General features: G+C 32.0%; 1 protein-coding gene across 9 annotated transcripts; it reads right to left on the bottom strand.

Annotated features, from left to right (window-relative positions):
* Positions 1-5,606: 5,606 nt before the first annotated feature.
* LOC118028583 (probable trehalose-phosphate phosphatase F) lies at positions 5,607-10,891 on the bottom strand. Of its 9 annotated transcripts, none has more exons than XM_073407960.1 (16): positions 10,817-10,891; positions 10,538-10,655; positions 10,377-10,438; positions 9,428-9,525; positions 8,344-8,449; positions 7,857-8,272; positions 7,565-7,705; positions 7,393-7,464; positions 7,160-7,291; positions 6,966-7,022; positions 6,776-6,877; positions 6,614-6,691; positions 6,443-6,512; positions 6,289-6,359; positions 6,104-6,196; positions 5,607-6,030 (listed from the first exon to the last, which is right to left on the bottom strand). In XM_073407960.1, exons 6-16 carry the CDS (start codon positions 8,115-8,117, stop codon positions 5,947-5,949), a joined length of 1,161 nt encoding a protein of 386 aa, XP_073264061.1. In that variant the 5' UTR covers positions 8,118-8,272; positions 8,344-8,449; positions 9,428-9,525; positions 10,377-10,438; positions 10,538-10,655; positions 10,817-10,891; the 3' UTR covers positions 5,607-5,946. The 9 variants fall into 9 exon arrangements, with proteins under 9 accessions (XP_073264061.1, XP_073264060.1, XP_073264062.1 ...); XM_073407959.1 differs by having other exon boundaries at positions 9,440-9,525; XM_073407961.1 differs by having other exon boundaries at positions 9,440-9,525; positions 10,386-10,438.
* Positions 10,892-13,703: the final 2,812 nt, after the last annotated feature.

Below are 13,703 nucleotides of genomic sequence, written 5' to 3'. Positions count from 1 at the left end.
TATGGTATTTTATTTGAGATTGTGTTCTGAAGTGTTTTTTAATTTGCCTTTTATTTTGAAAATATATTCTAACATTGATTTGAGAATATCCTTGCTGACATGGCATTTTGTACAAGAAACAATATGGTTTTTTGTTTGGGAAATTTGATAACGTTGCCTTGCAGGCATGAACATCAGAGGGTTTCAAACAAAGTGTACTACCGGCTCCTAGGTTATCATAGGTGGTACATATATCGGATGAAACCATTAAAAATGAAGTCTTATCATGAACCAAACTTCAAGAATTTCACATAAAATGACATCTCATAAAACATTATTAAAAATTAGAAATAATTAATTTCTTAACAACAGAATCATAGAAAAAATTTAATGGCATCGAGTGGTCACTATATATTTTTTTCACGAGGGAACAATATTATTTTAGGCGTTGTCTGTGTTTCAGGGGGTAGAGAAAATGGAGGGAAATGATTATAAAAAAAGGGGGGGGGGAATTGAAGCCATTATATTGACTCGCCGCTGCACTAAAAGAAAGGCTCACCAATGATGATTTCAGCATCGCCCAAGAAGGCTGTGAACAATTGTTTTTCTTGGTTTAGTACTTATTCTTTGATAACTTTTTTTTTTTTCAATTTCAGTCCCTCATTCTTATATGACTCTTTAAATTAGTCCCAAATTTCATTCCATCTGAGCACAATTAAGGTCCAGCCAAAAAGATAAAAAAAAGGGAAGATAAATAGATGGGGTGGATTGTCAAACTAGATTAGTTTTCAGTAGTCATGTCATAACTCAGACCATGAATTTAACAAGTTAACAAAGTTGATCACGATCGATCTAATATGATGTTACTTCTTAATTTCAATTCTTTAATTTTTTTTATTTTTTTATTTGGTAGTTTATTATTTTACAATTGAGTTTAATCATTCTAATTTCATATATGACATACTATAGATTACAAATTACTCAAGAGATATTAAAATGGACATTGAACTTATACATATACACAAATGAAATTTTAAATCATCTAATAACAAAGATTTATATCAATTCAAATCTAGCAAATACAATAATAATGACAATGTTATTCAAGAGATCAAAATAAACCTTCAAAACACATAATAATTATGGAATTAACCAGCATCCGTATACACATCCCATGTATAATGAATTAACATGTCTTTTATCTTCCATGCTAACAACATTTAACTTAGAAGATCTCATATAAATGCATAATATTCTTATATTTACTTTCAAAATTGCAAGGTAAAAATACACCTTAACCATTATATTTGTCCTCAACCAACGACTAACTTAAATATTCATGTTGTCAATTTCATCTTTGTCCAAACAACCGTCTAAGTAAAATATCAATCACCTTAATTACTGTCAGCGTAGTCAACTAAGTATCAATTTTATAACCTTAATCCCGTTAACATAGTTGATTAAATATCAAATCTACAACCTTAGTGTCGTCAATACAATCGACTAAGTAATCAATTATCTTTTAGTTTTCATCCCAACCAACTAAGTTTACAGTCACCATCATAAGAATTGACTATGTGATCAGTAATCTTTTAATTGACATCCCTGACTAACTAAGTCCACGGTCTTTTTCACTTGGGCTAACTATATATCTTTATCAAATTCACAATTAGAATCTATTTTAAATTTGCACATTGCACAATAACATTATGTTCGTTTACAATTTATAGGTGGTTACATTGATAATATTATGATTGTTTACAATTTATAGGCAGTTATCGGCCATTGAGATTGTTTACAATCATATATATATATATATATAGAGAGAGAGAGAGACACACACACACTAGTTTCAATCATTGTAGATGAACGTATGTAAATAATGGTTTTTTTCATTGAGTCAATTATCAAACTACAATTGACCTAGAATTTTAATCTAAAATAGAACTAATTTAAACTGGAAAATATTAAACTTTACAACAAAATAAGAGTTATGCTTTGATATTGTAAAATTGGATAATGTTAAACACAAAATTTGAATTTTTGTACTATTTTTTTAATTAAATAATCAATATTTTTAAACTAATTTATTGGAGACTTTCATCCTTATTCATAATAAAGAAATTCCATGGAGGATTCCTTTCTTTTCGGTTAAAAATTGAGCAATTGCACGCGAGATTTATATCAATGGTTAATGTTATTTACGAGTAAAATCATACATTAATTTATTTGAAATTCTCTTATATTGTCTTTTTATAAATATTTTCAGCCCAAATTTACAAAAATATTTTCTTTAAAATAATTATTTTACCCAATCACGAAGTTTATATAATTTATCCTTGGTTGACATTTCACCTACTGATTTTATTACTCTTTATCATCTAAAATTTAAATTAAATTACTAAGAGTTTTTATTCCTATTTATAATAGCTTTATTTTTTATTGTCATTTTAGCTCTGGCTTATCAATTTTAGGTCAAGGGTTTACACAGATCATGCAAGGGGCCATGATAGGGTACGGAGTTGGAAAAATAGAAAACACATAAATTATGTTAACATCTATTTTTGCAATTCAGTTTTTATTTTCCTTTTTCCAAAAAAATATATCATGATTAAGCAAAGATGTTAAATAGCATGATGTGCCATAATTTTTTTCTAAAGATTTTGTTTATTGTTAACTATTCTTTCCTTTTTGTTTATTAACATGTATGTAATCAATTAGTTTTATTGAGCACACTAGGATTTTCAATGATATATATATATATATATATATTTTGTTATAAATTATATGTGATTTTCAATGATATAAATATATTTTTTTCCTAAAAGAAAATCCAGGTCAGGTGCACAGGGGAGTGGCCGATGGATGGTCAAAATCTCAAGTCCTCCGACTAGTCCTAAGGCTGTTGATACGAAAAAACTTATCCACGACCAGACCCATCGACATCCCGAAGCCTAAGCCTATCTTAGAATACTGCTCGACCAAGAATACAGTACGGTGATGGAGCCACCATTGTGGCTTGGCTCTGGTTAAGCTTGAAACTCGAACATGGAGGCGAGTGTTTGGTGGTCAGAAACAGTCTTACTGATGAAGCCAATCACTTCCATGATGCGTGGAGCAAAATAACTTGCGGCACAAATTTAGAGTTTTATAATAACACTATCAAACAATAACTAACATATCTGATAAAAAAAAAAAAAATTAAGTATAAATATGAAAGTATGATTGTTGTTATTTTTTAAAATATTTTTAATTAAAAATACATTAAAATGATGTTTTTTTTATTTTTTTAAAACTATTTTTAATATCAATAAATCAAAATAATTTAAAAACACTAAAAATAAATTAATTTAAAATAAAAAATTTAATTTTTTTTAAAAATATTTTAAAAATATAAAAATAAATAGTGATAAACTCTTTTAATTCAAGATGAGAGTACCATCCATTATTTTATTATATATATATATATTATTAAATTAAGCTGACAGAACCATTTAAAATAATATGTTATTTCATTATTTTTTTCTCAATCATGTTAGTTTGCTGAAACTCGATCATCACACGTGTTTTGACGGGGTAAAGACAGTGACGGCTAATAATAATAGTTTAAAGGAGGAACCAAATCGAATCCCGAGGGCCAGAAAGAAGAAGACACGCAAGAAAAAGTTCACAATCCATTCATCTGAAGGCAAACGCAAAGCCACGTGTAATAAATGTGCAGAGACATCTTTCGGATTCCGACCGCGTGGTCACAACAAAATGCGCTGCCCATTTTGACTCCCAGAACCTTCAATAAAAACAGTTTTTTTTCCTTTCAAATCTGGAGCGTGCTATTTTCTTTTTTTTTTATATAAAAAAATCATAAGTTGAAACCTGTTTGGAAGCATATTAAAAATTATTTTTAGAGAATAAAACATTTTAAAATTATTTATCACATGTTTAGTTCTATGTTCATTGACTAAACAGTATCAAACGAGAATATCAACTACATGGCTGAAAGAAAATCAACTACAGTATCAAATGAGAATATCAAACGAGGTCTTATAATAAAGAAATATTTATATTAAATACTATTAGATATTTTTTTCCTTGAGAATAAGTTATATTCAATTTTTTTTAGTACATGTTTAGTTCTATGTTCATTGACAATGAATCCTAGAATGATTTATTTTTTAAATTTAAATAAATACTATTTTTATTATAACTTCATAGACTAATATTTATTTCTTAAAAATATTATATTTAAAAATAAATAAATAATAGATTTACCGTTGATATGATAAAGATGATATTTATTTATTCTTTTAAATTCAAGATTTAATTAAAATGGTTTCTTAAAAAATTTACTCTACCTCATTTTTATTTTTAAAAAAACTATATATAACACATACGAATTTAGAATCGATGATGATTAGAAGTCTCCAGTTGTTTCATTTCCTCTTTTTTCTACTGTGCGATTTTTCTCTTTTTTAAAAAAAGCTCATAAAAACGAGGGTGGCCAAAGAAAAACAAGAGTTTCCTTTACATTTATTCCATGAAGCCGGGTACTCAGATAGAACTAGAAAGATCTACACATTTGGGCAAGGCTCCTCAGCTCGCTTTGCTTGATTAACATAATCATCCGATCCAGCAGCCAGAAGCTCCACAGATGCAGGCCCCATTGCCTGGGCAAGGCATAATTGATCCCCTTTAATAAGCTGGGCAGATAGGGAAGACCAGCTAATAGTAACAGCTATAGACGGCTCATTTAGACGGAGAAAATTGCTTCTTTCTTCTTCTTCTTCTTCTTCTTCTTCTATCCAAGCAAAATGTCTGGAAAACATGGAACTAGATGAACAGATTTTCTGTGACCAAGTCTCACTCTTTCGGTCAGAATTGTTATGTTATAAATGGGAAAATTAGTGCTTGTGGGTGGTTGACGAGAAAGGCAGATGCCTTTTGAGGAGACATGCTGGCAGAAGATTGCTATTAACGTGTAAAATTAGGCACCATGGTGATAATTTGTGAGCAAGCAAGTCGAGAATGTGGTGTGGTATTGACTTTCTTAAAAGGTCATCACTTTGCACTGAAGTGTCGGAATTTGCATGGTATTGGGTCGATATCTACGAATGGTTGCTTAGAGGCCCATGGTTTTGTGGACAAGGTCAATTTGAGTGTTAGGGTGAGGTCATTTAAGAATAGCGTAGCCTTTTCAGACCTGACTGTTGAGTTTTTTCCTTTTAGTTTTGTTTTGCCCTATCACGAACAGGAAAAGTAATAGGTTCAAAGCTGAAGCCATCTCAAAAGATACCGAAGTAGCAAGCACAAAAATATTTTGTTACAAACAAATGAACCATTATGGCCGTCATCATCGCCGGGCAAAAAACAATTCCCAAAATTCATGCATTGTAGCAGAAAACCGAGTCTAGTTTTCATGATTAGTAGGGATCAATTGTCAATGGCAATGACCTCATATTCCTACTGTTTTCACAAGGTAAAAAAATACGATTTACCTTAAGACAAGTACAGTATCCTCTCCATTTTACCATAAAAAGTCCAGAACACGAGTAAAAAACAAGCAGTAGGAACCAGAGAGCGTACAAAAGCATAGCTAATCATGTACAAAGGCAATCGAAACACATCCAAAATCTGCAAGACTAAAATCGAAAACTGAAGTATAAAAGCTGCATGCACTGACCGCAGCTAAAATTCCAGCAGCAATGCGGTGAATTAAACCTTGCCATCTCCGATAAATTACACAAAGAATCATGACTCTAAAGTAAATGTCATCTGGATAAATAGACCTTTAAGCTTAAGCTTTAAAGCAAAAAAGCTTTACAAGGGGAAATTAACAGCAATTTAAACCGCCAGCTCTAAATTGCTGGTCCCAAAGGAAAAATAATACTCAACTGTACCAACAACCTCTTTATTATGTAATATCAATAATTAAAATGATCGAAACAAAAAACCTAAGCTATATGCATGTCATCAGATAGTCCTCCTGTTATTCAGGATGCATCCACCTTCTTCCACCTTCTTCCATGTCACCAAGGAGTTAAGAAATTTCATCACCTGAAGTTCCACCGTAAGATTTGACAAAAGAAAAGCGAAAAAGAAAAGGAAAGAGTTCACAGAAGATTTTTACCTCAATTGGATCTTTGAGAGAGTAAACTGCACTGGTTTCTTTGGGTCTAGATGATACGAGAATTCCATAACCTCGATTCCCCTCCCGAAGCACCTAATGTTAGACAATTTACCGCATAAAACTAAGCATGCCACCTTTTCCCTCTATATGAAAATTAAAGTCCTTGTCAAGATTAAATTCAATACCTTGAACGCATCCTCATCTGACAGATCATCGCCGATATAAATTGGGAGCACGTCGTCTCTGTTACTTAGCCCTGCGCACCACAATTTATGAAATGTAAATGGTTAAGAAAAACAAATCTGTACTGCCAAAGATGTTTGCAATCAGCAATCTCACCTAGACATTCAAGCAGGAATTCAACTGCCTTCCCTTTATTCCAGTCAATCATTGGACGGACCTCTAAAACCTGGTCATGTAGAAAAGCAAAGTCCAATATCATAATCATGGAAGCACCATATAGATAAAATCACATCACTAACATGAATATCTAGCAAACAATCATAATACCTTCCGTCCATGAGTTCTCCGCAAACGAGGATACTTATCTAGAATATCCTGAACACATTGTGCAATAGGTTGCCAGTTCTAAAGTCAAGTAGAAGCAGAAGAATTTGGTCAAACTTACAGTGATGCTATGAGAGAGATCTAAAAAACAACAGATTCCCTTACCTCCTCGTCTACATTTCGGAAATGCACAGAGACGCAAAATTTGTGATTCTCGACCTTTGCACCCTCGATTCCCTTAGTATTCTCGACAAGGGTTCTAAAAACCTGTGTGAAATTGAAGTGAGTAGGTTTACCCTCTGTAACAATGATGTAAGTGCTCTGTTTTATACATGAAAACACAATAATAATGCACCTCATCGATCATAGGTATAAATTCTCTAGCAGGCTGGAACAGATTCCCCTCCTTGCCCTATGAAACTCATACATAAGGTACAACGACTTGATTAGGCTGGGAAAAAAAGCAACATAATCTCTAATCCCCTGGAGTCCAGTTTTGATGGAAGCGTGAAGACAATCACGTACATAAAAAAGCCATCCATCTTATACCTGTTGGTCAGTAGTAGATTCAGTATAGTTTGGATGATCATTGGACATTGATGCTTTTCCTACAGGGCCCAAAATGTCCATCCCATGACTACCAGCATAATATAGTTCTGTTAGTCCTACCAGCTGATAAACCTGAAAGAATGCAGTAATTTAGCTCCCGCGTCTATGGCAATAAATTATAATTATACTGAAAAAAAATAGATCGTGTGCATAATGAGGAATTCTCCTCTCACCTTGTAACGACTTCTTCCACTAATAATCGCCGTTGGGAAATACTTCGCAATGTTTTTTACAATAGAACGCATCTGAAAACAGTTCATATCAATTTTAAAGACGTAAATGTCAAATGGTAAAGGATAAAACATTATCAAGTTGAACGTCCAACAAATTATGAGCAATCCTTACATCATCAGACATAAACGCATTATCCGGGTCATCTACAATTGGAGAAAGAGTCCCATCATAGTCTAGAAACATTGCTATCTTCTTGTTTTTAGCAAACTTTGCAATTTCCTCAAATGAATTGAGTGCTGATGGATGCTTGAACTACACAATCAGGAAAGGAAGGGAAGAAATGACATACAAGCAGAACATAAAACACCATGATCCTTGTTCTAAAAAACACATTTGTAGTTAGCAATTTTGAATTTGTTAAACATACGGCATGACAAATTATCAACAACAAAGCAAGCATTACCATCCAGGAACTGTAAGCGGTGTCAGAACCATCCTTAAAGAGCTTCTTCCGAGGGGGTGATGAAGATTTCATGGCATCCAGCCATCCACTCGAGCAGACTTCGTCTAGCTTCCCTGGCTTTTTCCTAGTATACTTGCTAGAGGAGAGTGATCCTCCTGGTGGTGAGTAAGGCAACAGATTAGAATAGATACCGAGCCTTGAACTGTTTATCGATGCAGGGTCAGCGAGAACAGGAGAAGAATGATTTGACTCGAAATCCATCGTAGCCAAATTACTTGCAGCAGAGTTGTTGTAAAGTATAACTTAAATACAGAACTTTTTCACCCGACCCTCTTATCAATGAAAAACCACCTCTTCAAAGTTTTCTTGTCACTACTACTAGGAGAGCAGTCCATCAAGCGGGGAATTCCTGAGAACTGTCAGGACAAACCATTAAATATTTGCTTCAAAATAAGAATGTATGACTGAGCAAAACCTATATCCATACCTTCTCATCTCCAAAACTACACAACATTTGTTGGATGAAAGAACATTATTTGCACAGGATTTTCGAGAAATGAAAGTATGGTTCCAGCAAAACGCACCAAAAATATCTGTACCAAGAATAACAAAACGCGGCATGTTTAATTAGTCCCGTGAACATTGCTTTCTACATAAAAGAGTCTACAATTTCACATTGGAAACTTGGAAACTGCTAGCGATCAAATCAAAAGGACCAAGTTTGTCTTGAAGAGATGCAGAACTTCCCCTTAGCAATGTTCAGATTTTGACCACCATTAATGTGTAAGACTAGAAAATAGCTTTTCCACATCTATATCTAAGCCAGCTATCCTGATGCTGACGTTGACATTAGAAGTTTTGAGAGATACAGGCAAACAGGATTTTCTAAGAAAAGGGTCGAGATCATAGGCCTAATGACTTCAGAACAGATCATAATACTTTTGACAAATGGGACTCCAGAGGACATCAATTATCTTGCACAACAAAAAGGACAGGCATGTAAGGAAAAAAAAAGGAAAGGGACAGCAACGTATGAATTTGACATGTCAACATATATTTCAGCTCATATATTTTCAGATTGCGGCAACATTTTAAAGAGCAGCTTTATTCAAGGTAGAAAATGACGCAAACAAAATCAGGCAAGCAAAAATTAAACAAACATGAAGCCAATCCCCATTATGTAAAATACTCATGACCTAACAAACAAAACTTAACTCAAAATTATGTAAACATACGAAAAACATCTAATTGGGTTGGCCAAATCACATCGAGACATATAGTTTGCCAGAGACATAAACTTTAGGTAAGAAAAATCAAGATTCACTACTGCATCAACCAAAAAAAAAAAAAAAAAAAACATGAACCAGCGCATTTATTCTTCTTACATTCTTTAAAACCTCCAAGTGACAACTAACATTATTAACAAAAAAAGAAGAAAAAGAACATGCCTGTACCAATACTCGACAGCACAGTACTAACAACACACTAGATAATAATTATAAAATCCAAGAACCATGTATATAATTGTTAATTTGCTAAAATAATTTAAATTATCTCAAAATATTCTCCACCTCATCCACTACCACATGGTGTCCCACTTCTTCATCGAGATGCATTCCAGTATCAAGAAGATAAAGATGGCAAATATTTCTGGGACTTTCCAATTTGTCTAGCAACAATACACAGAACATAATCATAATGCAGAATATATACTATGATGAGCGTGTGTGTGTGTGTGTAAACACAAAAAAAAGGTGGGACTATGCGGGCCTCTAGAAAGGTTATAATTTCAGCTGTAGATCTAATGTATATATGAATTTTTCATATGTCCTACTATGACAAAAACACTACAACTACCAAAACGACCTCAAAATAGTTATTTAAGACATAGTAAAATATTCAGAAAATGTATCAACCTTTTCTCAATGCGAAAACTTTCTTTGGGGTTTTTTTAGGTGTGAAACACCAGTCGGAGACTTTTTAACTCCTAACTATATATACAATTGACAGCTCAAATCTCTGTCATGAGATCACACCATTACTGCCAGGCAAAAACAACTTTGCAGCAAAGAAAATACTTCTAAATTGTAAACAACACATAGAGCTTTATCTTTCCCATTAGAGGGTCATTATATCACAAGAGAAAGCGATTAACACACGTTTTAAAACCAACAAACTGATTTACCTTAATCATAACAACCGACAAAAAAGAAATTTATGGTAAAATGAAGAAACTTTATAGCTCGGTTGTCAAAATCGCCTGATATAATTAATTTAATTATTAATTAAATATAAAAAACAAATCAAAGAAAGAAGAAATCCTATAGTATGAAAAAAAAAAAAACTCAAAATAATTTCACCAAGAACCAACTCAAAAGGCATTCAAAAGTCATAAACCCTATGGTCTGAAAACTCCCCAAATGAATTGAGGTCAAGCCAAGGAAAAGTCTCCATATTTATGGTTTAAGAAAAATAAAGAGCTTCAAAAAGATCGCAACTTTAATAAGTCAAGGGGTTTACATGTCTAACCAGAAAGAGAGAGGAGCCAAGACAGATCTCACAAAAAGGGTTCCTGTTTTTCACTGATGTTGGCACAAAGGTTATAACAGCATTGCACATGAAACATGAAAATATTTTCAGATTCTACAATAAATAAACAAAACAAACAAAAGAGCTCACACCTAATCCACGAGTTAACAAAACGTGCTGGCCTGTTTTTCTCTTTCCTTTTATTTTTTTCCTATCAACCAAACAGGAGCTGATCTCTATAATGCAGTTTCCAGATCAAAAATGAAAAATCTGAAGATCCCACAAAGAGGAAAAATAAGAAATGTGAAATTAAATAGGAAAAAATAAAAACAAGTATGAGGAGCAAGAGAGAAAAAAAAAGAAAAAAGAGCGAGAGAGAGAGGGAGCAGTACTCCCATATACACACAATGAAAAGCGAAGGGAATAATCACCTCGTTGTTAATTAGAAAAGTTGCAGAGGGGGCTTAACGTGAGAGAGAAAGTAAAGGAAAGGAAGGAAATGAAGGCGAGAAGAACGAGTATTTATAGAGTTTGATATGCCTTAGAAGACGTGCTTAACAAGGTAAACCCTAAATAACCCGGTTGTTGAATCAGGAAACACTGTAGTTTCCCTTTTCCGAAAACGTAAATCTTTAATAAAAATATGTTTAAATTAAGTATTGGATACTGATTACTATAATAATAAGAAGAAAAACTTCAATTAATTGCTTGAGAAGCACATGCTGCTTATAATGTAGGCAAATGTAAGTTGTGATTCCTCACAAATTCAACGGTCCCATGTTTAATATTTTTTTAATTTTTAATTAATATAGGTGATTGTACTAGTACGTATATCTTGACTAATCTTACGAATCTTAAAATTAACAATTATATAAACTTTTAGTTGCCCTGAAATTAACAAGACTCGAACTATAATATTTATAAAGTAAATCTAGAACTTGATTATTTTATTTTATAAAATACAAATTTGGTCCCAACAAATTTATTATATGCCATGTTATATTTATTATAAATAAATATAACGATGGACCGATAATTATACAATATCTTAGTCACTCTCTGTTAAGTTGGTGTAGTTAAGGAGCCATAACTAATTTGGTATTAGCGTCCTTTCTCTGCAACAAGAAAAAGAAAATAATTAAGTTGGTGCAATATATATACACTTTTCAAAAATAAGAAAAGGGTTGATTTAATAGTTGCTTTCATTTTTTTTAATATTTTTTTAGTTTGAATCTTACAACCATAACTTCAGAAAAAAAAAAATTAAAACGTGAGATGCACTTAAGACCATTTAAAAAATTAATTTCGATAATGTCTATATATTTAGCATTCTTAGAAGAAAAGGGTAATTCAATAATAATAGCATCATTACTATAATATTTACCAAGTAAAAAAAGGATTAATTGATTGATTAATTAATTTATTGTAAAAAAATAGTAGTGGCGGTGGAGTGGGGTTGGTGTTTACATATAAAAAGCAGCATCGCCAACACGTGTAACTGGAAGCTTAGAGACAGAGAGGAGTGCTGAAATGGTGCCATCTGTGAAACACATAGAAAGAAGATGCCACGTGTCAGTATTGGGGGTCCGCGTTACAAAATACGGCCAGAATCGGCGCTTCCGTCTCTTTCATGCACCGTTGGCTTTTTTAAGGCGCTGTTTGTTTCTTTCACTCACCGAAAATCCCTTTTTCTCCATCTTTCCTTCCTCCATCCCTTTCTGTTTACTCATCACGAAAATATGATTTGATTGTTTAATTATTATTTTTTTGGTAAGGTTCGGTTAATCAAAAACCAATCACGTTTTAAAAATTCAAAAATATTATTGTTTTTTTTAATAATCATCAAGCATTTTGAAAAGGCTATAAAATTAATAACCAAAGTAACATACGTACAGGGATATGATAAAAATAAAAATAAAAACTAGTTTACTACAACAAATACAAAGATATCAGAAAAAAAAAATAATAACTATCTAGGATTTTTTATTACACCACAATTTAATGTCATCAGCAAATCTTACGATATTTATTTCTGGTATAAGTGAAAATTAAATCCAAAACATGTAATTAAATAGCAATTCAATGAGAAATGATACGAAATAATTAAACAAGTTTATAGTTTTTTCACAAAAAAAATATTATTTCTTAATAACCAAATACCCCAGCTGTTACTAGAAATTAGTCTACAAGCTAACTTTTAAAACTTGCCATGCACCATTAATTTCAAACCATTGCAGTAGCGGCGAGTTTAGCATGCTCAGTAAAAGAGCATTGGATACCATGAAGTTAAAAAGGTGCCATGAAGTTTTCAAATATGATCAAAAAAAGATTATTTTGAAATAGTTTTGTAATATTTGATAATAAGAAATATTTTTAAAATAGTTTATGTTTTAATGAATTTTTTTTTTATAATTTTAAAGTTGTACTCAACAAATCTAGTGCATTAATTAAATGTATGTAATAGATTTTTATAGATATTGGCTTTAAGACCAATAACCTAGATATATGAATCTAACTTTTTCAAAACCTTTTTTTTTTTTAATTCAGGGGAAATCTCATCTTTCAAAAAACATATTTTTTGAACTCAGGTGAGTGAGTAAAATCCCGGCTATCCTAAACTCTTATAAGAGGTGCACACCTTGACTCGAACTCGAGACCTGCTATGCAGATCTCAAATCCCTTTATCATCACGCTATATCCTTTGGGGACAGAAAATTATATAAGTAATTTTATTCAATTGTTTATAATTTTTTTTTAATTTGATTATAAATATTTTGAGCTATAATGAGTATAATTCATGTATTTTGTTGATAAATGTAGTTTTTATATGATGACTTATGCTAGTTAATGTACTTTAACTTATATATAGAAAAAATGTTTTTAGAGATATACAAATCTTCTTCTTACTTTTTTTTCCCGATAAAAGGTATTCGTCCAATCTCATAATATTCAGCATTATAAGTCCTATTCATGTATAATATTGGCCCGTCATTGCTGTGTTTTTTTTTTTCAGACGAAATAAATAAATAAAATAGATTATATAAAAAACAGAAAATCTTTTCTCGAAGTCTTTTTTTTTTAAAAAAAGATCTGAGACTTTTTGGACAATAATACCAGTTAAATACACTTGCCACATAAATTCAAAAACCACGTGGCAGAAAAGATGGGAGTTTAAAAAGCTGAAGAGGCGATAAAAGCCGGTTTTCCTTTTAACGGTCAGAGAAGCAGGAATCTCGTGGATACTCACGTGGCCCATCATCCCAGCTGGCAAAGAGATTTTTTAGTCCCGACGTATAGTCATGATCATTTTTTAAAATA

Source organism: Populus alba, chromosome 3 (assembly GCF_005239225.2).
Source record: "Populus alba chromosome 3, ASM523922v2, whole genome shotgun sequence".
Lineage (NCBI taxonomy): Eukaryota > Viridiplantae > Streptophyta > Magnoliopsida > Malpighiales > Salicaceae > Populus > Populus alba.
This window is presented reverse-complemented; position numbering and strand designations above follow the sequence as displayed.

What these genes read in the sequence shown, in the direction of transcription:
- LOC118028583 (XM_073407960.1), bottom strand. Translation starts at nt 8,117, where the DNA reads ATGGATTTCGAGTCAAATCATTCTTCTCCTGTTCTCGCTGACCCTGCA. An exon ending in GTGGAAGAAGTCGTTACAAG is followed by an intron (nt 7,292 to 7,392) that starts GTGAGAGGAGAA and finishes GCATTCTTTCAG; the next exon opens with GTTTATCAGCTGGTAGGACT. An exon ending in CAGATGAGGATGCGTTCAAG is followed by an intron (nt 6,197 to 6,288) that starts GTATTGAATTTA and finishes GTCTAACATTAG; the next exon opens with GTGCTTCGGGAGGGGAATCG.